At 36.2% G+C, this 27,416-nt stretch overlaps 1 protein-coding gene across 7 annotated transcripts in view; it reads right to left on the reverse strand.

The window, feature by feature from the left end:
* Nucleotides 1–27,416, reverse strand: part of TOX (thymocyte selection associated high mobility group box) — a 223,762-nt gene that overhangs the window by 28,407 nt on the left and 167,939 nt on the right. For 6 of the 7 annotated variants that reach the window (XM_035553224.1, XM_035553225.2, XM_035553228.2 and 3 more), the window contains 2 exons: nt 17,351–17,629; nt 10,823–11,053 (listed from right to left, as the gene is read on the reverse strand). In XM_035553224.1, the coding sequence (XP_035409117.1) occupies nt 10,823–11,053; nt 17,351–17,629 (510 nt within the window). The remainder of the gene's footprint in view (nt 1–10,822; nt 11,054–17,350; nt 17,630–27,416) is intronic. The other variant, XM_035553229.2, reaches the window with a different exon arrangement.

A 27,416-nucleotide genomic window follows, 5' to 3' on the forward strand; every position in this document is an offset into this window, starting at 1 on the left:
GAGACTAATTAATACTTTCATGGGCATTTGGTTTCCACAACATTACACAAAATGAAACCGCAGTTTTGAGTCTCTGCTGTCCACTTCTTCAGCCAAATGCACAACCTAGGCACCAGGTGTCCAGGCACCAGGTATTGTCCACAGAGGACAATACAAAGTGACAGTGTCAAGCTGGAAGGATCGTGTAAAACATCACTTTTATAAAGAATGTGCTGATGAAATGTTTTTGTTTCACTGAGGCTTGGCTTTCAGGAACAATCCTCAAATACAGGCTGGCAAAACTCAGAGGCTGCCTAAAAGGATTAAAGATTTTGCTTCACAGGGAAGCAAAAGATCATAATGGAAGCAGAGAAGTCTCTAGGCTTCTAAAATTGTAAATATAAAGATAGAGAGGAAAAAAATATTGGTTTTAGCTGTGCAACTGTATCTGTGCCACCGTGTAATTTCTCCAGATTAAGATAAGTATATAGTGTTGGCTGATCTCCTATTGTTTTGGAAAACAAAAACAAAAACAAACAAACAAAAAACTAGTAATTTGCTTTTTAAGTTGTAATCATTTGTGATTAATAGAGAAATGTACAGTTTGTTTTGAAAATGAATAAGAAATTAGTCAACAATCTGTTCCTAGCTGCTAAAATGAATTTAGCTTGACCTAAAGAACAAAGACTAAGTTATACAGCTTTGTATATTGTAATGGCTCTGCATCTTTCTGATAGCCAATTTAAAAAACACAGTTGAACAAAGAATTTCACACAGAATAATGATCTTCAAAAGATCACGTATCTACTGCTTCCACATTGGGTTTTATTTTGCATTACACAAATATCAAAAATATACACTCCTGCTGTGCACTTACAGTCACAGCATATTGAAAAAGTCCTCTGGGACCTGACTTTTCCCTCAAATAGTCATACTGCATGAGGTTAACTCAATATGATGCTAACAACAATTCTGTAAATCGCCAACTAAAACATCACTACTTCATAGGAATATCAGCATATAGCCTTTGTTTAATTATTTCCTACCTATTTTCCTATATATCTACCACATTTAGCATACATATTTTCTTGCTCACTTTTCTTGGGTTTCTTGGTGAGTCAGTAATAATCAGATGAACACCATGTCTTCCATTGTAATACTAACACTAATTATGTAAAAGGTCATTATGGCACAGAAGTTCTTATTGGATGGGAAGAGATGTTTTTTACAACTCTAGCCCTCTTTGATGGCTTGCATTGGAAAGAATGCTTACTGCAGGCTAGTTTGCCCAGAGGGCAGTCCAACTTGCCCTGCTTCATCACTGTAAGGGTATTGCCTTGTCCTCTGAGGACAATGACTCGAGCGCTTGCTGTTGATATCTTGATACTGTTGTCCTTTTCAAGACACCCACTGTTTAGACAAAATACAAGTGGGTTGATGCTCTTTGCATTAGTTTTGGAAATTCTGTTTTGTCGTGGTTTATTATAAAAATTAGAGTAAGTTTTGCCTGTCTGGGCGTTGTTCATTTTCATGAGTAACAGCAAGGCCTGGCTGTCAGTATTTTTCTCCACAAATTAATGTTGGCCCTGGCAGTGGTACCAGTTCACTGAGTTTGTGCTAGACTTGACTTGTACTGGGAGCTTATGAAGGCAGGGCAAGCGGGGAGTGTCCTCAGCATTTGCAGCAGTACCTAAAACAGGTATGAGCAAGTTAGCTGCCCCTCCCAACCTTTTTTTTTTTTTTTTTCTTTTCCAGCTGTGAGAATTTTTAGCCCTCAAGCTTAAATAGTTTTGTGTTGTAGTAAGGTTAACAGAGTTTCATCCTTGCAGCGCTTTGCGGGAGGAAAAAGGCTCGTGTCATCATTCAAGTGTGCTCTAGAAAATGACTGAAGCTCTGTTGTGTTTTGTGTCTAAGATAGTGCCAAATTCTGAAACACATAATTTCCAATACTATATTTATCATTTCTTCCTGTATCAAGAAGCAAGTTTCTGTTCTTTTGCTTATCTATAGTGTATAGCGACAATATTTAATTTCATTTTTAACATCTCAGAAATCTCTTATGAGGTCATTTTCTCCTCCTCCCTCAAGCAAGCAACAATTATTACAAAATTAACTTGACAGGAGCATATATGTACAGAATTAGGTAATTTCTAGCTTGCTTTAATTCAATTAACATTATAATTGAATATTGACTGATTGTCATTCAGGCAGTAAAGGCCCATTCTGATTCAACAACAGATTTTTTTTTACTTATACAGTATTTTATTTTTAAAATTGTCCTAGTTGTGGAAATGGCAGAAAAAAACCGGCATATTTTCTGTATATGCAGGTGGGTCAGCTTAATTTATTCTTATTCTCTTCAGCTTGTTATAGAAACCCCCAAACACCACGATTACATTAATTTGTCTACAAATGGAAGCTGCTGGCATTATTTTCCTACTGTGAATCACGAATGCAAATTTATACAGCATAATACACAGGTTCTTAGTTTACTATTTAATTACATTTCCCAAGTATACTCAGTAAGGTAGCTTCAAGTCCCCTTATATAGTTAAGCAAAGCATGCAGCAATATAGGAAAAGGTATTTTCTGAAAGAAATATGAAATGCTACCTTGTGCGTATAAGCACAGAAGATAGCAATTAAAATGAATTAGGCCACCTTGGAAAATGGATGCTCTGGGTTCTCCAGTGGTAGCATAACAGCCTGGTACCAGTTCCCAGACCATTGCACTGGCACCCTTTAGCTCCATTTCCATGGGCTGACCATACATGTGGACCACAAGTGCTGCATCTACACTGAAGGCTGAATGATTTTTATTATTAGTGATAAACATCCTTAAAGTAGCTGCCCCAAATTTTCACTTGGCGATAGATGAGTTGTGGGTTATATGGTTAGCCACAAGTACTCACAAATACCAGATTTACCAAATTAAAACCACAGTAGAACATCTGCACTTCTTTTTATGATGCCAACTTCTGGCCACGTTTGCTTTATGTATTTTAGCTGCTGTATAATTCTTGTCTTCCTAGATCATAAATTCCTTCAGGCAGGCTTTGTGTCTCCTGTGCTTTTCTCTGTGTTGGATGATATGAAACTCATTGCTGATATATATAACTGAAATATACCTGTAATGCCTTTAGCCAAGTTTTTGTTCTGGTTAGTCATCCTTTCCCGATGAACTTCCTCTGAACTTGCTTGTGGAGGACTATCAACATATCAACACATTATGCAGCAGGACTCCTACCCTATCCAGTGTGGCTTGCACCCTTCTTCCTTCAGGGAAACAGGACTCAAATGTCTGCAAACATGTCCAAATAACAGGCTCTAATGGAAGAAGGAACCATTAACTACAATCCTCTTTGATATTAGGGAGTTGGAGATAGTGACCTAAACTGACTGATATTCTTAGGAGAAAAGGAGACTTTCAGAATTTGTGCCTCATGGTAGTCTGGAAAAGCTTTGTGTCTCCTAGCTGACAGAGCACATTACAAAGAACCATATTGTTTCCCTGGCCTTGCCTAAATAGCTGGTAGGAGGATGACAAAGAACGGGAAGTTTTCAGTTTATCTTTGTCTCCTTAGAGGTGACACTTCCAAGCAAGTTATATTTGTCTTTTTAAAATGATATAAAGGTGCCCACATTTGTTTTGATGAAAGTGTTCCATAGGTGCCCACATTTGTTTTGATGGAAGTGTTCCATAAACCTAAAAAAATAGTATATGCAAAAATAGCAAATCAAAAACAACATGACCGATTTTGACTTTTTGGTCTCTGCAGTGTTATTACCCATGGGAGTATCATTTTCACAGGCTACAGTTACAGGAATGTCATCTGATAAAATATAGCAGGCTACAATCCAGACTTAAATTCCACATTCAGATTGTCGTTCCTGGCTCTGCATACCTATGCTCATAGAGAAAACTTCTATTTTTCCAAGTGGGAGATATATCTCTAGTTTTAATCTTTTGATTGTGCAGCAAAGGCACCTAGGACTGCACACATTCTTCGAAAATATGGAGAGAGATATTCCCACAGCAGTCAGAAAAAAATCCTCAGAATTGCTTAATGGATACTGAAATATGTTATCATTTGATTTTTAATCTAGGTACATACAGTTACAGAAGGAGGCCCAGGGCTAGCTATATGGCTCAGCAGTCTCTTAGACTGTACAGCATGAAAATGACACTTATGACATATTAGAGGCTTAGGGGAAAGAATTCAGTCTTTCTGGCATGCAGGGTAAAGATCACAGGCCAAATTCAACTCTAGCACAAATAGAGAAACTCTATGGAGTTCACTGAAATTGCAGCCATTTACGCCAGGACTAAATTTGACCTTACAGGCTCGATGCTTGCAACTTACAGGAGCAAGGTTGTTTATTTCATCAGAAGCATGTGGGATAAAAGTTGGATACAAAACAAATGACATTAAACATACGATTTATTTGGTGATTATTTGCACCTGTTGGATTTTTTTTTTTAAATGGATGTGAGCCAAATGGAGCATAATAATTGGGCCTAAGTCCAGTTGTGTACACAAATGATTTAAAGCCATGTTCCCATTGAGCTCAAATATATGGATAAAGGGTTGGGAAGAAGAATGAGTAGAAAATTAAGGCTATCATTTCTGAATATTGCTGCAGCAATACTTGGAATCAATGGTCTTTTTGGCCCAGCTCTTTTCAAGCACAAGAAGGTGAAGTGCAGTTACAGCCAACATTCACAACTCCAGGGCAATGTATGGTATTTATCTGGTAGAGTCTGTTACATGTAGTAAATAGGAAATGGGTGCTAGAATTCAATGCCAGGTGGAACAGGCAGAAGCCAACAGACTAGAGGCTGTTTTAGCTTACATAGAGTAAGAAGAAACAGTTCCTATTGCATTTTTTAAAAGTTTTTTTTTATATATATAATTTTTTTAAATATATATATATATATATATATATATATATAAGGTTTCCCCTCCTGAGTGCACAGTGCAATTTCAATACAGGAATTTGTCAAGAAAAACAGTGGAGCTCCAAACAGGCCTAATGTGCAACACTGTAAGAGTGACTTTGCTTGTGCAAGCAGCTAGGAGGGAATGTGTAAGGTTTTTTGTCTGTTGTGCCTATTCCTGAATCCATTTTGTCTGTAATTCACTTTGGCAGTATGCACACACAGATGTGCCTTTGCTTCCTATTCTCATTTACAAAAAGAAAACAAAGCTAAATTTAAACCTTGTGTGGTTGTTTATCTAATAAATTGAAGGTACATTCTCATCCTCTTACGAGTGTTTCAAGTTATTCCTTGGAGATTACTTTCATTAGCACAAACATAAAAAAGAAAAAAAAAAAAAAAGGTCCTTTCCATAGAGGGAATGAGAAGTAGATAAACAAGCATCTGCATGAGTATATGAGCATAAATAAGAGTGAAAAAAAAATTATGTTTTCAAAATGCTACTGGCTACCTTGACCTGGAGATCTGCATATGCTACCTCAACAGATGCACTGAAGTCTCCTGAACTTCCTGATGCCCTTACTCTGGGCACCCCACATGCAAAGCCATGCAATAGGAATGCCATAACTCTTCCACCCATGGGATGAGCTTATTTGTCACATCAAGGGACATCAAGTGACACAGCGTAGTGCCCTAGGAGAGAGGTTACATGTCCCTGGAGACCAGGATGAACCAAAGCCTCTTGAAACACCAATCTCAGATCCATTTGTATCTGACTCATGTCTCATACCACAAGAGAAGCTCTGGTGTTATGCCAGGAGTTATGCTATATCTAAGTGTCAGCATTTTAGTCATGAAGTGTTCACCAGCTTACTTTTAAAGCTACTCCCAATCTGCCTGATTCATCCTGGCACTGGAGAGCGTGCTGCCAAAACTTCACTGTTCTCTTCCCCAAAAAAGAAACTTATAAAACATGCTCAGATATTTTTCATACCCAAATCGGTCTGGGTTATTTTTACTGACCAAAATAGAAACCCTTGAAAGCTTGTGGGTTATAACGAAAATGCTAACATCAGAAACATTGACACTAATGCACAAGGACTTCAATTTACTTAAGCATTGGTAACATACAATCCAAGTTCCATCAGATGTTAAAGAATAAACTGCAGCTTTTATCTAGTGGGTCTTTCAGCACCAATGAGGAGTAAATGATTTGATTTTGTAAGCTCAGAGGATTTGTCAGCTGCCTCATAAGTATAATTCTGGCTCTTCATATTCCTGCTGCTTCTAATTTAGCAGGACAGGCTCATAATTGAAGCAAATTAACTATTTACACTTGCCACTTCTACCAGGGGAAGAGGACACATCAGCAGGAAAGAATGAGTGGGAAATTAAATTCTTCCCACTTGTGTCAGATCTGCCCTTATATAAACACATTAACAGTAATTTCATGAGGCGTCAAACATAGGAATAAATACTGAGGGATAAAATAATGAGGTGTTACTATTGAGCTAACTGTTGCAGCTAATATTATTGTGTATGAATTATGCAGCCTGAAAGAAGGCATATGTTACAGCACTCAAACAGTCTCTTTGCCTGCTTCATCTGATCGTTAAGTTTTGGGCCCCTTAGGTGAATCCATCCTTCTTCCTGATGCAAGGCTAGTGCAACACTTAAGTAAGCCCACAGAAACACATGCTCACACATATACATGTACATGCACACACTAAGCTGTTCATAGAAGGCCAACTTCATTCCTGCTAGAATTCCAGTTAAATCACTGAATCTACACCAGAGATTAATTTTGTTGAATAGACATTCAATTCCATTTTTAGTATAATAGCACATTTATTAAGGTCTTTGCTGAAGTTTTAAAGTTACACTAATGTAAACAAGAACATTTTGTTTGTAATTTGCCACATATATTACCGCTTTACTAGGCCTCCAATTAGAAACCTAAGGTTCATTTAGTACACACACATCTGGTACTGATTTAAAACGACTCTCCTTTTTCATCTAAGGACAGAAAATGACCTAAGTAGCCTTTTTACCTAGTTTGAACCAGCATTCTGTCTGAAAGCCACAGACTTTGACCATTTAGCATGCTGAACCCTCTTCCCTGGGGGCTGTTTTTCTCCCCTTTGCAATAAAAATGTGTGCAAAGGGCAATGATGTACATAAATAGGCTATAAAAAGGGATGCACAGAAGAATAGTACTGACTAAGGAGGAAACAATGATCATGATAGTAAGAGAGGATCTAGAAAAGCCACTGAAAATGTCCCTGTGCTATGGCTACAACACTGGGGAGAATTTATCCTAGCATACTACTGCTACAGCTGCTTTCCATTCACAGGTTTACTAATCAGAACACTTTTAGAAAACATTCACAGTGAAAAATGAAGGTAAATGCACAGTCCCTGCTTCTGATTATGTGTCGTTATTGTACCCAAATCGAAATTTGAGAAAAAGCTATGCCATCATAAGCCCCTTTAATTCCTAGAGCTCTCTGTGTATAAAGGTTTGGACATACAAAATACAAACACACACCAGAGTTGTTTGAAAATGGTTGTTGTATACTCAGAAATTAATGGGAACAGTTATAGCATATGACACAAAAATATAAATGTCTTCATACGGTAAAATGAGAGTGGAAGTACACTGCTATATGCTTTAATCTAATAAATTGCAAGATTTGCACAGTAAGAGAATCAGTGTGTGATACCTTTTAAATATAAATCCCCCTAACCTCAGCAAGACACGCAGCTTTTTTGTCATTCAAATTCTATTTTCTCAAACCACATTTTCCTAGTTTCTTTGCAGTTTGAAAAACATACGTGGTTCTTGCACAAACCCTTTTAAACTACAATCTAATATGTCAGGTTAATATATATATATATTTTTACAAAGGCTTGAGCATACATATACTGCCCTCAGGTTGTTACTGTACTGAGTTTCAATACATTTACTTATTCTGTGGTTCTGTGGTCAATCTGCAGGGATAAACAAGAAGAATTCTGTGCATTTCAGAAAAAGCTGGCACAGGTCATAGAACAGAGAAGATTTCATTTTGGCATAAAAAGACAGGGTTATTCTTTCTCAATAGCTGCATTATGTTCTACTTTCTGATTCATTTATATTTACTATTTAAATAGTAAAGGAGTTCCAATTCAGGGAAAATAATTTGGAAATATAATTCTATTTAAATTCCAGAATAAGTATTTGCTTCCAAAACATAAAAGCCAGAAGCTTTATGATAATTGATTTTTTTTCCGGCAAGTATAATTCATCAATAAAGCATTCCTCTAATGATGTGTTTGTTTTTTTAGTTAACTACTTTTGAGTTTCTGAAGCTTCTTCAATGCAAAATTCCAAATAATGCATTAATCATTAGCATTTTTAGAGTCCAATTTCCCTACCAGAGACACAGGTTTCATAACAGTTACTAATGCTCTGGATCTGAAAAATTAGGCCTTTAAAATACAGGCTATCTAGTCAGTTAAGATGTCTTGTAATCATTACTTTGTACTATTAGATCCCTAATGGAATAAAGAATGAGTTTAAATTTATTCTAGAAAATAGGATCACTTTTTTTTTTTTGTTTTGTTTAAATAGGGAAAAACCTTTTATTCTCTTTGTACAATGCTAGATTAGAAAGGGCTTGGGCCTGGAGTTTTAACAAGTGCTAATAGATGATAATGAATAGGCAAAATGAGTCAAAGAGCAACAAAGATATGTTAACCAAACTCTTGGAATAATTGGTTTAAAAATCCAGTTTTAGCCATTTTTTCATGGATGTGTTATGTGGACTCTGCAACACATCATTCTCCTGTGTTCCAACTTAAATTAAGGACAACTGAGATAAGGAAAATAAACTGTGTTCTGCTGTTCCACTGTGGGACTTATTCAATTATTGCTTTCAACCAGAACAGGAAATCCAAGTTAAAGCTGAATTTTTATTTTATTTTTTTTATGCACTTTTCCTAAGCCAAATTCTATGGAAAGGCTGGTAACTTTCTTCTGGTACTCATAAAATGACAAATTCCATGGAAATATGTATTCTTTTAGCTTGATCTCCATTATATGGTGCTGGACTGTTACGCATGAATTTAAGTCTTCTGCTTTGTACGCAGAGCAAAAATTATGGAAAGAAAAATGGTGACCACTGAAACAGCCACATATTTAGGTCATTATGAAAAACAGGGGAGAAAAAACAGGCACAAGATTTGGCGAAATAATTTTTCTGGTTGGTGTCACCACTAGAGAGAGATAACTAGACAGACAGTTTCTTGAGAAGTTCGGGTCTTTGCCTTTCACCATTTTGGAAAAGTTTGGATACGCGATCCCACAGGCAAACAAGATGGGTCCAAGATATAGATCTAAGTACTTGGAGTATTCTTAGCTGTGTTAGGGCATGCAGATTCAAACATGGGGAGTGATTCTGGCCAAGGACCTTTCTTAAGGGTAGAAACTATAGTCTCTTAGCTTTGGCCTGAGGTCCTGGCTAAGTACCTCAGGTGTAGCATGTTGCTTCTTGAACTGCTTTTTGGGTAGTCTGCTGAGCAATGGTTACTACTTGTGTGGTTCAGCACTATCCCTGCTGCCAGCTTGCAGGTATGCAGGTCAAGGAGGAATGGCATGAAAACCTCTTGCTTGTGAGCTTAACAAAAAGCATACTCTGAATTTTTTCTAAGAATGAACATCCATCATCATATTCCCAAAAAAGTAATGCTCAACTATGAGAGAACCTCTGTACTGGGAAGGTCTAAACAGCCTGTCAGATCAAGGATGTACCTTGGCCTTTGTTGGACATACTGAAAATGGTAGAAGGAAGACACAACACAACAAAATAACCTTAATCATAGAATCTTAGAATCATTTGCATGTCAATCAAGCCCAACCATCACCCTGACTTACAAAGTCCCATCACCAAACCACGTCCCTAAAGCACCAGGCCAAGTGACATTTCTGATCCCTAGATATAGAAAGCTACTCTTCCTCAAGCTAAACCTTCCAAGTGCTGACCTTATGCCAGGGTACATACTGGACAGAGTAAGTGCCAAATCTGGATTCTTATTACCCTTCTACTTTGACAGGCAACTAGACATGCATATACCTTCCAGTTATTAGTGAAGAAAACCTTTTTTTTTTTTTTCAAGCCCAAATTACTTTACCTACAAAAAATCATAGTACTATTTTGCTTTTTATTGCTAGACATACTAACTATATTAATTATGTAATAATTGTATGTTCAGTGTGAATAAATGACAGGTACTTTTGTCCCAGTACTCCCAGTACTCCCAGTACTCCCTGTCCATCCCCACCCAGGTCTCCTGTATCCAATTATAATGCCCATTCAGTATATCCTTTCCTTTCACACCTGTATCTTTCTTAAAGTTCCCATTTCTTTATCTATCCAATCCATTCTGTTGTCAGATAGTAAAAATGAAACCAATAACAACAGAAAAGCAATGGTTTGCTAAAGAGAGGATGAATGGTATTTGGGGGAACAATTGGGAGCTCACATGTATGTCAGGTCCTACTGCACAGGAATATATTTTTTGGTGGCAATGTCTTCCTACACCACACTGTCATAGACAAGGCAATGCTGCCCTGTCTGTCCTGCCCTGAAATCTTAGGCTCACTGACGTCAGCATAAACCAATACCAAACATCATCTAAAAGTTTGTTGTCACACCCTCAACTAAAAAACTCTTTTAGTGGTTTCATGCACTGACAAAAGAAATGAAATAATACTCTCCTTATCTTAGTCTCTTTAAACCATGTTCCTAATATTGCACATATTCAGATTTCATCCCTGCAAACAAAAGAAGCTGCCTAGAGTGCTTAGATGACCCAGATAACATTTTCCTGAAACAAAGCCTCTGAGCTGCAGCACATATTGTACCTGTTTTTGTTCTTCTCCTAAGCCGTCCCACATTGAAGCTACAATTTTAGAGACTTCGCCAAAAGTAGCATTGGGGTTTTGGCCCTTGATGGCTGCTTGAGTGTCTCGGAAGAATAATGCATAGGCAGACACAGGCTTTTGTGGCTCATTTGGGTCCTTCTTCTTCTTCTTTTTGGGAGTTTTGGGTTTCTTTCCCATATCTGAAGCAGGTCTCTTCTCTCCTCCATTGACCTGTAACATAAAATTAGAAAAGTGCTATAAAAAAATCCAATTTAATTCAGTCCATCCATCATTGTAGTTTCTGTAACACATACACAGAATTTGGATTTTGTATGCAAAAACACAATTTTAGTTGTCATATTTGATAATCCAAATGTTGACACCATCTGACTTAGTCTCCTATATAAAATTTGCTATAAACAGTTTGGATTATGTAACTTTTCCCCTTAAAGGGCTTTATATTTTGCTTTCATATAATTGTTATCCTCTCATGTAGTCATCTTTTTACCTCTTCCAAATTTTATCACTAATGGCTATGACATGCAGTAAATCTAGGACATGTTTCATTACATCCTGACCACCAGTTCAGTCTCAGTCATGAGACTGTGAATAAAATGGTTCAAGGTATAGAGAAACTACTGCACACCTTCTAATTAAAATCTGAAGAAACAAATTTTTGCCAGTATAGACAGTTTGGAACCCTTTGGAGGACCAGTTCTGATCCATCTGGATTTAGCTGCATAGTTTTTTCCTCTGCTTATGTAAATGCAAATTCCTGATTTTCTGAGAAAAGGAAAAGAGGAATGGTATAATGGTATATGAAGAGCAGTGTATGTGCATATGTGTGTACCACTTGAATAAAATAGTGCATGAGTATTTGTGCAAATGTGTTACAGGCAACAACAATTTGCCACTTAATAGCTCAGAGATCTTGATCAGGACAGCACCCTCCATTCCTAGGTGACTTACATGCACACAAGGGACATAAAGGGACACTGTTCAGATGCTTCAGCATAGCTCCATGGCTACGTTGTTTCTCTTGATAAGATCACTTGATTTACTATACCTGTAGCACTGATGTGTGATCTTACTAGAGGGCTCAGTGGCTTTTTTCTCTTGTTGGTTTTGTCCAGTGTACTGCGTGCATCATAAGCAGTTTGACATATGAGAAGATCAAGAGCACAGAAGTCATAATTGACCAGATCTGACTTTCATCACATGCTTTTTTTTTTTTTTTTTTGATAATGCATATTAAGTGACACAGCAGAGATATTCAAATCAGCAGAACCACATGACGAAAATGACAATATTCACCATCTGAGCCTTTCGTATTTTTCTTATATACTTCACTGTGTGGTGCCCAAGCGGACAGAGGTGACTGCAGTGAAAAAATCTGATCACTGTGGCTTATTAAACATGTGAACAACGTGATGCCATAATTTGAAAATGAAGTTGATTGCTTCCTAGGCATTACATTACAGTAGGTACTTTGTAACTTTAATACAAAGTTAATGGCCATGGAGCCTGGCATCATTTTAGAAAGTATGGAGAAATAGAAGCAGTGTGCTACCCATTATTAATTTATCCAACTTTTAGTCTCTTGTTATCATTTCATTCTACAGAGTACCCAAACTGCCAGCTAAATGGTAGTTAAAACTACCAGAGAAATTGTGATTAACTAGGTCTCCCTAGTTAATTTGACAATATCATTCTAAAGGCCTCAGGCAGTTCTATGCAAACTCCATAAGCAAGGAGGCTTGACAGTAATTGGGGCCAGAGTAAAAGTTTTTATCTTTATTCTTTGTCAAGGTTTCCTCTTTTCAAAGTATTTTTTCACAATGAAATTTACTGGTTCTTTGTTTATTAGGATACCACATTACTTAAACTACTCTTAAACTAGGTGATATGCTGCAGAGACTTGTGTAAAGAAGCCTTTTGGTAAACTGTTCTGAGAATGGCTCTAAAATCTTATTCTCTAACCTGAACGATCAAGAGTCTTCAAAAACCTACTGTTAAAAAGAGAGTACTCTCAGGGGAAATTTTGTTTGTCTTATATGAAAATAACTAAATAAAAAGAATACCAGAATTTCAGTACTAATAACCTTGCAAACGGCTGAGATGATGGCCTACCTTATGCTCTCATCACTCTATCAGCTTCATAGACCCTACTTCTAACCACCAAAGCAGAGACAGATGGGAAATAAAATAAAAAACATATACTCTGCTAGGCATAGACTTGTGCCTCAAAATCCCTGGAGGTGTAGTTAGCTCATGGTAATCCACCTCCTGTCATGGCTTATTGCTTAATTATGGTGATGTATTTAACTTATTTATCACAAGAAAGCAATAATCTTTCATTTTAAAGAAGTGTACATTAACCATGTTGCACACATAACAGATCACAAGAATATCGAGTGTAGGATTTAAAACTATCAAGTAAGGCACATCGTTGATATCTAAATGTCCCTTGAGAAGCTGGAAAATGTCTATAAGCATATTTAAAATAAACTGCAATAGTACCAAAGCCTTTAATGGAGCTAAGAGAGCTGTTTTATGCACACTATCTTGCAGTAATCGCTGTAGTTTAAAATAGATTTTAATCAAGCACCATCTGCATAATAGGCTGAACAGACAACATAGAATTCTACTTATAACTCTTATCATATAAAGTAAATATTGTAAAACCTCTACCACATAAAGAGAATATGTTGCAGCAGTTCTTTAGTAATCGTGTTTCTGTTAGTTAATTCTTGCTACTTGCAGTCCTCTCGCTATCCTTCCTCTAAACTACATTATTCGAAAATCTCTCATAAGTGATATTCAAATGAGCATGGAAGAAAACCCTGTTATCCATCTATGAAGAAATACATATTTGCAAACCAATAATGCTTCCAGCATTTCACAATTATGCTTGGCAATAACCAGATACATGTTTAGCAATCCAACAGTATGAAAAATGACAAGAATTACATAACTGTAATATTCCAGTGTTTAGGTGTTTGGAATAAAGCATGTGGTAAGTGGTCACTTTGTTTATAATGTTTTCTGAGTTACTTACAACTACTGATTTTTAAGTTCTCCCTTTTTTCTTCTTCTTACTATAGTCCCACATAGTACATTTGGAATTAAGGAGACTTAGGGATGTATACTACTTGCAGAAACAATATAATTGGTCAAAGACTACAGTTCATATTTCTATGGACATAGGCCACTTTCTGACAGTGTATATATACAGCCTTATATTCATGGTACTGTTATGATTAATCTTATGGTCAAGCAGCCTCAGCTGTCCTGCTTTTAGAGCAACACCATCTAGGACAACTGAGCTCTCTATAATGCAGTTCCTATCCTATTTTTGTGCTAGAGGGTATATGTACAATTCAAAGTCCAAGATGCCTATGTGAAACAGCCTTTATTAGAACGAGTACAGCCAAAAATATTTAGCAGCTGCTGCCATTAGTTCTGTGTACATTGGACTGGGTTTTGAGCAATTTGAATATTTACCATAGAATGAACTTCCTGGAAGCTCAACATATGAACAATTACATCAGTTTGTAAAGTTTCCTCATTACTGGCATTTGGAATATGTACTGAAATGTAGCTGAAATGGCCATTTCCTACCTGCATAGAAATTAGTGGTTCAGTAGGAATACAATTATATTTCTAGTCCAAACATACATTTGCTCATACCTTCTGTCAACACATTTTATAAATTCATGTAAACATGAACAGGACACTGAGATTTCTTTATTTTTTCTCTAGATAGAAGTAGATATAGTTGTTAGGGATTTTGCTACCAAATCTGCTATCAAAAAACCAGTGGTTTCTCTTTCGCTTGTAAGGCTGGGCATTTAGATAACAGAAACTAACAGAGGTCATCTGACTTTGAGATGATGGAGATCTATTCCATTTGAAAATGTATGTTGTCTTTTTGATCAATGTTTGTACAGTGGCAAACATCTTCTCTTGCTTGCTAAATAGCAGAGTGTCACTAGTGATATTAATGATAAGGTGAATTCACAGTGATCTGTTTTTTACACAGTCCTCATAGCAGGAACATCTTACTAACTTCATGAAGCTGTTCAAATGTGGTGAGATACAGCAGCTTCTACAAGCCTGCAATGTGCACTTCTATTCAAATACAGAATAATGAGTTCTAGCCCTGATCTATTAAGTAGTATCACACATCTACACGACTGTTTATAGAAAAAAGAAAAAAACTTAAGTTTTACCAAAGTTATATATATTCAGGTAAAAGACAGAGGTTCTCACAAGGGACACAATGACTGCTCTACGTCTTCCTGTCCACATCCAGTACCTTTCACTAGGAGGAGAATTTCTGCAGTGAGAAGAAACCTCACATATCCCTCCAAAGCAGAGCTGAGAAAATTTAATACATTGTGGCTGTGGAAAAGGATCTCCATAGCAAGCTGGTTTATCCTAAGTATCTCTATCCATGAATGCATTGGCAGCTTCCAGGGAGAGCCGTGTAACAGAAAGATACACAGCAGAGGGTTTAAATAATAAACTATAACATTACACTAGCTTTTTATGCCAATTATTCAAAATCTCTTGTCTTTATGGAGGGAACTACAGTGGAACTATTGCTTCAGATCCAACTGTGGCCAGCTTCAGCCATTTTCAGGAAGATGTAAGAAATCCCAGAGATGAAAGGTATGTTATAATGTACCTGCCATAAAGTTTACAGTTTAATCCCTATTAGTTGGAAACTAATTTAAGCTCTCCATCATTATTAACCAAGTTTAATATCCTTTAAAACATTTCTGTTTGAACAGAAATTATGATTATTGAAAAATTTTAAGGCAATGTATAAACTTCTGCATACTGAGTTATTTTTCTCAATTTTATGTTCTATTCTGTGCCTTTTCTCATCTTTTTCTGTTTACATTGAGCATGAGAGGATTTAAAGAGTTTTCCAAAATAACTTTTTTTTTTTTTTTAAGTTGAACAGTATATAATCTGTCTTCCACAAAGGACCAAGATGTACTTGGTCTGCAGTGATTATTATCAGTGATTATTATTAAAATTATTGTCTTCATTTGTGTACTGTCTGCATGAAGTCAAAATCCTACACTTCTGCTAGCATGAAGTGTTGCAGTGATAAAGTACATCAGAAATATGGGTTAAATAGATGAAGTATTTTATAAAAGAAAATAGGACACCAATTATTTGATTGGGTGTTTCTCCAGAACTTTAAAGTATCTTGCACATTCCCATCAAAAAGTACTAGCAAAGAAAATGGAGTAGCAAATAAATTATTCTGTAAAAGTAATGGCTGTCTGGAATTATTTTTACATAGTAGTATTCTAAAATCTCCCTCAGTAACGAAGTGCTCATTTAAAATGTATGAATTATTCAGTAATTTTTGAAACCTAAAGTTTGAGGAATTAGCAGAAAGACCTGAAATAAAACTTTAAATCTGAGTTTATTTAAAATGCAGTAAAACATATGTCTTCAATTATAAGATTGTTTTATAGCTTGAGGCATGAAAAACAATATAATTTGAAAACAAATCAGAATTATATTTCTCGACTGGATTATACCTCCTCAGTGACTCACAATGCATTTTCTTCACATTCCTTGCAAGTCTACAGCTTTTCCCCACAAGATATGGCCATGATACAACATCTTCACTACTGCATAACAATTGTTATTTTGTAGTGACCATAAAATAGAGCTAAGAGGTTCTCAATTTCAATATGCTACATGCCTGGTTTATTGGATGACTTTGTGTTAAGTCCCAATCTTTTTTTATCTCAACTTTTGTGTCTGCAAAATGAAGATATACTGGCTTATTTCTGGGCATGTGTTCAGGATTTGGGGAAGTTTGGGAGATTTTTGCATAAAAGGTGCTAAGTCAATTATCATTTATCATTTAAATTAAGGTTATTTTATTATTTGAGTGATAATTATTACTTTTATACTTGTAGGAACACTTAAAATGAAGCTTAAATGTGTCATGCTGGAGTGTTGTCACTTCCAAATGCATAAATGCATAATGAGTTTTCAAGTTTTTCAAGGTAAGATTTTCAGTTTGTTTATTTCTGTTCTGGTTGTTATGATGTGCTGTTTACTCATTCTGTGACCAAGTAGAAAAGACTAGCAAAAGACTAGCATATTGTACACACCATTCATACATTTTACAGCGGTAACTTGATCTTTAACTGGGAAACATCCATTCTATGCAAGTGAGAAAACTCAACTTTTATATAGAAGTCCTAAAGGCTATCCCTTTTTTTTTTTTTAATTTTATTTTTTGATTTTATTTCTTAACAGGATTCCAGTTTGCTCTCACAAAGAAGAATTATGAATTATGGATTAAGAATTATCAAGCTGCCTGAAGAATTGACTGGAAGCTACAAGTTCTCTATTCATAACCCTTTATTCACTTCAGTCAACCACCAACAATGTATAAAGTATCACCTTAGTAACTGTGGCCATATAATTCATTTAGCAGGTCCTAAAAATATCCATAATTTACATAGTAGTCCTAGCATCTAAGCCTACCTTAGAGCTATCTTCTCCTTCATCTTCATGGACTGAACTGGATGGTGAAGGAGTTGCAGATTTGCTTCCAGGTGGAGAGGGTGAGTTGTGAGGAACATTGTTTCCACCCATATTCAAACCAAGCTGTGCACTGAGCTGGGACTGGTTAATAGTAGTCAGCTGCCCATGCTGCATCATTCCTGGCTGCCTAATATCTGCAGGTTGAACCCTTGGCCTCATGGTTGCCATCTGAGGATGGGAACTATACTGGGCTCCTTCTGTATTCCGTAAATCTTGCATCTACAAGAGGAAAAAAACTGCATTAAGCATATCACTAATAAAGTGTTCTGTTCTTTTAGACCGCTGTTGGCCTGATTGGCTATACAAGGCTTAAAAGAAATGGCAAGTACTTAAATAAACATATAAATACTGGAAATAAACAGAATAGGATATGATTGACATTTGCATAACACTGGCTGTTATAAACTATTCAGGCTCTAGCCTCAGCCTGTGGGAATTGCAAAAAGCACTGAAAGCTTGTTTCTTTATAGGGGGAACAAAAGGGCACTGCTTTCTGTAACTGTGTGTTGAGTGTTTCAGAAATGCTAACAAATGGGGGCAGGTTTGCATTCTGAAGTTTAGAGCCAGATCAGAACATGAATATCCTCGAAATTCAAGGCTATTTCCGGATCCTACTTCTTAAGATTCGTTTGTATTCAAGCTGTGAATTTGAAAGCTGGAGTTTTCAGATTTGGAATATCTAGTATTTTTTTATCTGTTTTGCCTGCTGCTGCCCAATGAGATACTGAAAAGTTAAGGTTTCAGACTACTGACAGAAAGGATCCATTGATAGACTGATTAAATGATTTCTGAGTTGATTTGCTGCTGAGACATATATGACCAGAAAGCTCGTAAGTTGCAGGATTGACAAATGAATCCATTGTGCTATGTGGGTCACCGCTTCTCAGCATTAACAAGACATACTATTTTAATTCAAGCAACAAATTCAGTCTCTGCAAGGATAAGAATTAAAAGCATTGGAGGATGAAACTCCATTCTTGTCCAGAGGTCAAATGTACCATACACACACACTACAGCAGATTGCCTATAACGCCTTTTCAGTATACTCATACTGAAAATGACAAAAAACAAAGAGTATCAAGCAGAAGCTCAGAGTTAAGCTAAGGTGTTATGTGGGTGATTTAAAATTGAAGTGTCAATTCAAAGCTGAAATGAAATAGATATCGTTGTCGTTCAGTGCATCAGACAAACATGCCATACGTATCAAGTGGAATCTGACAGCAACTACCTTTGTATAAGTTCCATTATGATAAGGACACATGTTAATGGTTCAATGTATTAACATAGCCACATTTATTCTACTGACAGTCTTTGTTAGACTTGTCATCCAAAACATCTAAAGATGGCTCTTTTTTTTTTTTTTAAACTACCTTATATCTCGTGACTTCCATAACCTATCTCTCTCTCATACACACTCCCCTATATATCAGAGCAATCTGTGAGATACCTTTCAACCAGCAAGGCACAGAGAAAGAAAAGATAAACCTGTAACTTCACCTTTCCTCTTATTACTGAGAGAGTAAAAAATTACAAATTTTAGGGAGATATTTTATGAGCTTAGGGATTGATTTTTATAAGGCTGACTGGCTAGCAGTAAATCAAACTAATAATAGCATTAGTTCTGGAATACTTACCACTTTAAATGTATCTGTATCTCTGAGAAGTATTTGGAATACATTCTGCCAACGTGACATCACAATTATACCTGTATTTATATTGCTTCAGAAATTCATAGCTTTTGGTAAAAAGGGTTATCAATACAAACACGTTCAAGTTCACTTAATGACTACTAAAGCACTGGAGAGGAGAGACAGAGCAGTGTATGAAATCAATTGAAGGCTGAAATTTGAATCCTGACAGTCATTCATACGTTTAAAGATTGCTACTGACTTGTTCCCTTCCCTCCAGTACCAGCTCCCCTTCTAGTCAAACATATTAGCCTTGAAAGCTATCATTATCGCTGCCTCTAGCAGACAATCCACACCAAAGCAGTTGTGTCCATAAAGCTCTAACTACTCCTCCTCCCCATCTCCCCGGATCCAGCTGTTTCAATGAATAGCAGTTGGTGGGGGTGAGCGGGAAGGCAGGCCGCCCCCAGGCCCTCTCCTAATGGCGCTCACCAGCTGCCGTGTGGCCTGGCGCCAGCAGAGACGGGAGGGGTGCCGGGTCCCTGGTGAGTTGGGGGAGAGAGGCACCTCTGAAAGCACCCCGGTCACCCCATCTGCTGCATGCAACACCCAGCGTGGCTCAGTACCCTCCCAGGAGATTTTGCTTTAGGCATAGTGTTGCCTGCAGGTTGAGGGATATGGTCCTTCCCTGCTGTTCAGCACTGGGGAGGCCACACCTGGAGTATTTCATCCAGTTTTGGGATCCCCAGTAAAAGAGACACCTGGGTATACTGGAGGGAGTCCATCTAAGGGCCACAAAGATGACTGAGGGACTGGGGCACCACTCCTATGCAGAGAGGCTGAGAGAGCTGGGACTGGAGAAGAGGAAGGTCGGGGGGAATCTCATCAATGTCTGTAGTTACCTGAAGGGAGGGTGCAAAGAGGATGGAGCCAGGCTTTGTTCCAGTTTGTGACCAGTGCCAGGACAAGAGGCAATGGGCACAAACTGGAACATGGAAGGTTCCATCTAAACATCTGGAAGCACTTCTTTACTGTGCTGGTGGTGGAGCACTGGTACAGGTTTCCCAGAGAGGCTGTGGAGTCTCCCTCCTTGGAGATCTTCAAAAGCCACCTGGACATGGTCCTGGGCAACCTTCTCTGGGTGGCCCTGCTTGAGCAGGGGTTGGACCAGATGACCTCCAGAGGTCCCTTCCAACCTTAGCCTTTCTGTGATTCTGTGATTATGTGAATGTGTATCCAAATTATTTTATGAACTCTGGAATGGAAATGAGCACTATCTGAAACTCCTGAAAACTGTTTCAGTCTTCTGAATGAATATGCCAAGTATCTGTCTCATTGAAAGCAGGGCAAAAGTTATAATTTTAATTACTTTTTCCCAAGCAAAATACAATAAATTTGTTATTTTTCGAACACTCTCTCCTTCATTAAAAACTATTTATATGAATTTCAAATATTATCAGATAGGTACTGCAGAGCATTCTGTCTGTCATCTTTAAACAACATATATTTTTAAATAATCTGTGTCCAGTTTTAACTCCAGTATTGAACATACACTGTTTTCAGATAACGTGACAACAACTGGACAGTTTTGGACATATCCCCATACAAAATACATATATACATATTTGCAAGAGAACCCTTTACTAAGGAAATTCTGAGGACTGCAAAAGGGGTGGTGCAGTAGAAAAAAAGGTATTTTTCTTTTCATTATGATTCAGCTTGTCTTTTGAACTTTTAAATTTGATGAATACCAGTCTACCTTTACAAAACCAGGAGTAAGTAGGATGGCGACAGCTTGCTTAAAAGTACACATTTCCTTTTAGATGCTAAGCCAGAAACTGTCATCTAAGGTACCTGCATGCAGAGAAAAGTGTGAGCTGGCTGGGAACATGCCAGTGTCATTCATGCACAGACCTGTGGCCCTCAGAAAGGAGGATCAACATGGCTCTGCATCTGCAGATGAGATTTCTGTCTCACCTCTCTTTGCCATGCACTGCAGAGCCTTCCCAAATCATGACCCTTCCTAGGGAAACAATGGGATTGTCTAAGAAAATGGAAACTTGAGTAAGAACAGGCAGCCGACCACATCAACTGTGAAATGTTATAATGTGGAAAGCACGTGATGTTGAATCTTCAGGTTTCTAAGGAATCAACAGACTTCAAGAATTGTTCCATTTTCTCTGTTGACTTCAAGAACAGTCCCAGCAATGAAAACCACATACTTCCCCTGCCACTGTAGTGTGACAGTATGCCGCTGTTTCAAACGGTGTGATGACCTTGTCACTGAGAGAACAGTGGCACTGATCATAAACATTCTCTGTAAACGTTAGAAGCAGAGTATGACCAATTCCTTATAAACTACTTCAAAATCAGAAGCTTCCTATTGCTTGTTCTTCCAGATGGAGTTTTACAAAGCCCAGCAGTGTGTGGCTGTGCTGGAGCCATATTCAGTATGCAGAAGCAATATTGCAAACACTCTGCTGAATACAAAGCTGAATATAAATCCTGTTGAATGGCAGAATGCCAAATGGAAGAACAAAGTTACAGAATTTGTGTGCTACAGAGGATAAGAACATTCTTAAACTGACACCTTCAATGGCCTCTCTGATGAGGTAATAATGATAATATCTGGAACTTTAATATCATTCTCCATCTGTCAATTCAATGTTTCACAACTTGTGTTGTATTCAGCATTAGAACATGCCTGGTTCTATATTGGCTTTACTAATGGGGAAGCTATGATACATTTCTTTACATAGCTATATTTTTTTTTTTACTGTTTGCATTTCACTTATAAGCAGAAACTGAGCATCCACCCATGTAAGTGTTTGACTGCAAGTTAAAAGACATAGTAAAAGCATCTAATTCTGAGGTGTGTACCAATAACCTACCTAATAGTCACATAGTGCACTACCAGAACAGTTCATTTGATATCTGGCTGAAAACAAACTCCTAATACCCTGTTCAAAGCTCCTAAGGTAGTAAGAACAAAACTAAAGTGCTTTAAACATCAGACCATCATTCTCCCCATCATGCTATGCAGAACACAGCCATATCATCCCTACATAGAAATATCTCGCTGTGGGACAATATGAATACAGTACGCTAATCACAGAATCACAGAAAATAGTGCTAGAAGGGACCTCAAAAGGTTATTTAGTCCAACACTTTATCTCACAGCAGGATTAGCTACACCTAAATCATTTCTGACAGATGTTTGTCTAACCTCTTCATAACCTCCCTAGGCAATTCTTGTGCTTAACTATCCTTACAGTGGAAAGGGTTTTTTTTCTGTAATGTCTCACCTAAATCTCCTTTGTTGTAATTTAAACCTACTACTTTTTGCTCTACTCCCAGTGGACATGAGGGATGTTTTTCCCCTTCTTTACAGAAAAGTTGTACACACTAGAAGGCTATTATGAATTTCCTTTCAGTTTTTTTCTTCTTCAGACTAAACAACTAAACCTGAAGATTGAGACTCTTTTATATATATATATATATATATATATATATATATATATGCTGTGTTTTCTACACTTATGATCGTTCTTCCTGATATCCTCTGGACTATGTCCAATAGTCTTTGTCTTTATTTAAATATCATGCCCCAAACTCCACAAAATACAGATATTTTTATCTGACACAGCATTCAAATAGAATCCTTCAAGTCTCTCACAGGATCTAGGATAAAGCATTAAAAAACCCCTAATAATCTGTCTTTTTTAATATAAGCTGGTTACTCCATGCAAGATGCAAAGAGAGTCAAATGGGAAGACCCTCAACTAGCAACCCAGAAGCTGGCTTTAGGAAGCAAATAAGTTTTTTTTCTAAGAAGCATTAGGCAGAGAGTTTCAAATGGAACATGCTGTTAGCAAAATAATTCCCATGTTATTTTTTCTTGTTATAATTAAGAATTGTAATGCAACATCTCTCTCAAAAGCTGTAAAATTCCAAATTGTTCTTCCCTACTTAAATAAATTCTAAAAAATGTAATCCTTAAATGAAAGAAGAAAGACAAGTTGCCTTAACAGACTGAAGTAAATATGACAGGTCTAAGTATATGCAAGAAACGCTAGGGATTATGCACTGGAGATGAAAACATTAAAATATAAGGAGAAATGCACAGAGTTTACTCGCTGAAGTAAGTGGAGAACACATATCTCACTACCCCATGCAAATTCATACCAAGCCACAGCAGGCATTATTGCCAATATCACCAACATATCTTACAAAAAAAAAAAAAAAAAGCTTATTTTTTTAGTGAGAGCTAATACAGACTTTTCTGATGGACATTGTGGAAGTGGCTGATGGTCCTTTACTTCTTGTCTAAGTGTTGAAGGTAAATCAGTGAGAAACAATTATGCACACTAATGTGAATCTATGTTACAATCAATTAATTCAAATAAAGATTTGAATTTGGGAGAAAAACGCATAGAATCTTAAGCATTATCTATGAAGACATCATAGTGTGCTTCCTTCTTCACTGATGTCATCCATCTTAGTCACCGTTTTGGTGCCACAGGTATTCTTTTGTAGGCTGAAGGTGTTTCTCATTGGTATTCTAAGAAACACTTGTGACAGTACCTATGGCATATTAAAACTGAAAAATTTTCTGTTTTTAAATAATGCAACCTTGAAATGTAACATTAGCCCCGATTGTGCCAACCTCCTAAAAAGCCATGAGATTTGCTTAGAAATTTTAGTTTTTATTTGAAGTGGTTTAATTGTATTCTATCATAAGCCAATGCACATCTGCAAGATGTCTTCAGGTGACTCAGAGATGCTCTTTAAGAAAGAGACAAGAATTTGAATTTCTACATAATTACTTGACTTTTTAAATAAAGGTTAGAAAAGAAAAGAAGAAGAGAACATTCAATGGCCAGACAGTTTTTTGAAAGCTGATACACTGAAAAGGAACTGTGTTTGGGAGAAAATAACCCTCCTTTATGGTGAAAACAAGCAATTGCAAAACCAAAAAGCTTGTAATTTTTTTGTAATAATCCAAAATGAAAGCAATATTCATCACGGAATCAGAGCTAAGTTTAAACTTAAACACATCTAAAAATATTAAAGTCCATTCTATACACCCAAAGCTTTCACTTAATTTATACTGATATCAAGTAGTAATAACCTATGGTTATTCGCTGTGTACTGGATTTTAGATTAATAACAACTTAATTAAAAGCAAACCATGCAGTTTCACATGTAGTTTTGCATCATGTGATGCTATTCAATGCAGTAATATAAAACTAGCTGAACATCTGCATTTGTACACCACAGAAGAATAAAAAGTGACTCCAGTATTAAGAAGTTTGAAATCTGACAAGTCAGGCTTCACTGATCAGAGCGGATGAAACCATAACTGGTGTGTACATCCTGTCATGAACAAAGGCGGATCAAACCCTAATATTCACAATTAAAGTAGAAATCATATCTGTAACCAAGTCTTCTTTTTACATATTTAAAATAATGTGTGCTGAAGAAAGGTTTGTTATGAGAGTTAAAGTTACTGTAAAATGACCACAGAGAACCATTCAAAATACATTAAAAGGAATAACCCAAAGCACCAACTAATAGAAAAAGGGATGTGTTTTCATCATCTAATTTTATAATTCTCTTCTGTATCAGCTAACTGCATAATGAAAGACTGAGTTTTAAAGTAAGTGGGTATTTAGGGAATTTTTTAGTGTTGTACACAAATGCATTTTATATACTAAGCCCAGTGCATTTTCAGGATAATGAAAGGATCATTCGAAATTTGTGTTGATTAGGAAAACAGTCTTAAAATTAAGCAGCAGAAACCTCACATATAAAAAGAACCCTAAACTAAAAAACAAACAAACAAAAAAAACCCACCCTATTAAATTTACTACTCTAATCTTTCCAAAATCATTCTGTTAAAAATTAAACCACTTTAGGTTTCTTTATATAATATTAGTTCTGCAAGTGATCTTAAGCTCCTTTAAAACAATTATATACTCAAAATTTGACTGCAAAATTTTATAGCACAATCACATAATGACTAGAATGCAATAATATACAGTTTCTATATTTCTTGGTACACAGTTAATTTGGTGACTATTAACATTCTTTTCTACTTTATGTTTTAATATCCTTTGAGTCACACAGGGCCAAGGTCTCAAAACTAATCATAAAAAACTACCGACTGCTATTCACTCTAATATAATAACCCTTTATTTAAAACAACCTCCAATAAATTTCATTATAAGAAGTTATTAAAAGGGTTAAAAACCTATTAAATGTCAAAGAATTTGCCTGACTCAAACTTCTAATAAAGAAACAGAATAGGCTTTCTTTCTGAATTATTTAAATCTTTACTGACTGTGCACTGAACCATGAAATTAGAAAAGTGTTATTAGAAGTGTTCTCTGGTTTTTATAAAAGTTGTAGCATAGAATATATCAAACCACAGTCTTTAACTAGACTAGTTAAAGAAATAGGTTTTTAATCCTGAATACATGTTTTTCACTGATATAAAGGGTCATAATTAAAAGTCTGGCCTGGAAGCTGAAGATAATAAAATTATTATTACAGGAGCATACATGTTCATTTGGTATATTCTAGATGTATGTTTCCATTTTAATTTGGACAAATATCTTCAATTTTGTTTGATCTTTCAAAGTCCACTAATTTGGATCCTCTCAGCAAACAATTAAGCTTTTAATAGTGACTCATTTTAAATAATTAATGGTGAATAATGTGTGTTATCTTTTTCTCTTTTTTAAGGGTCTAATGCTTAACAGCAGGTATAGGTTGACAGAAGACAAATGGAATCCAGGAACTGCAAGTCAAATATTCTATCACACATCTACTGATAAAAATATTATCCCTTCACTGCATTTTGCAAATAACAGAACCATTTTCTATTCCACCAATTATTTACATAAGGAAAACAATCATGCATTTCACATTCATTTTAGTGATGCTAAAGAATGCCTGAGTCAGCAGTATATTCACAGGTTCACCCAAAGACAGCTGAATCAATAATCTTTCATCAAAAGAAATAAAGTCAGGAAGACGATTGAGAAAGGCAATATTGTTTTCCTTTCTTTAAGACAATAAAAATAGAAGCATCCAAGGGACATGAAGTGATTAGATCTAGGAATAAAAAATAGACCCTTAGAAACACTGCAAGCTATGCTTGCTGCAGGGCAGGAGGGAAACAGACAACTACAGTTGTCTTGGCAGTGCTTTACTCCTGTGACTGGACTAAAAGAATGTGTTGCCAATGTGAGAATGCTGAAACCTTCATTGGGTTCTGCTCTATTCTATTCTATTTTATTCTTTCTCTTTCTCTTTTTTTTTCTTCTTTTTCTTTTCTTCTTTTCTTTTCTTTTCTTTTCTTTTCTTTTCTTTTCTTTTCTTTTCTTTTCTTTTCTTTTCTTTTCTTTTTTCTTTTCTTTTTTTCTTTTCTTTTCTTTTCTTTTCTTTTCTTTTCTTTTCTTTTCTCTTCTCTTCTCTTCTCTTCTCTTCTCTTCTCTTTTTTTATTTTCTTTCTTTTTTTTTCTTTTTTCTTTTTTTTTTCTTTTTCTTTTTTTCTCTTTTTTCTTTTTCTTTTTCTTTTTCTTTTTCTTTTTCTTTTTCTTTTTCTTTTTCTTTTTCTTTTTCTTTTTCTTTTTCTTTTTCTTTTTCTTTTTCTTTACTTTCCTACGATGTTCACTACATATATATTCCTGCAGTGAGTTGGGCAATGTGACAGTTATCTGTAATGTGTTGTTTGTTCTATATGTTTTAACAGACAAAGGTACCCTGACTACACTGTCCATTTCTCTTACCACAAAGTAAAGGAACTCGTAAAGACACATTTACATTAATAAGACAATCTGGAAAGTCTTTCTTGAATCAGCATCACCCCCTGCAGCTGATTTGAAATTTTTCCAACAGATGTGCCAAGAGAGGATCTGGCCATGAGAGCAGAGTATGCTAAGCACAGTGCAGAATTAGGGATGTAGTTAAGTGCATAGTTGTGTGTCTCTCGGTGATGTCAATATATCTTCCATTGAATTTTGTCACACGTATTTTAAATATTTTAATATTTCAGTGTTAATATTTAGAAGATTAGGGGATTTAGCATTTAAATACATAAATTTTCAATGAGATATTAATATACATCACATTACATATTTCAAAAGAATGTGTAGCTTGCACAGCATTTAGAAAGTATGTAATTTGAAATAAATTGGAAATGATAGAATTAGACTGGGGTATTTAAATAAAGGTGTTTAAGGATGTTAAATAAAGAACAACATGTGACTTTATGGTATTTATTATGTTAAATCTGGCTCCATGTGAGTGATTTGTATATGCCAATGTCTATACGTTTAGAGCAACACAGATGCAGTCATTTACTGTCTTGA

Source organism: Cygnus atratus, chromosome 2 (genome assembly GCF_013377495.2).
Source record: "Cygnus atratus isolate AKBS03 ecotype Queensland, Australia chromosome 2, CAtr_DNAZoo_HiC_assembly, whole genome shotgun sequence".
NCBI classification, from domain to species: Eukaryota; Metazoa; Chordata; class Aves; order Anseriformes; family Anatidae; genus Cygnus; species Cygnus atratus.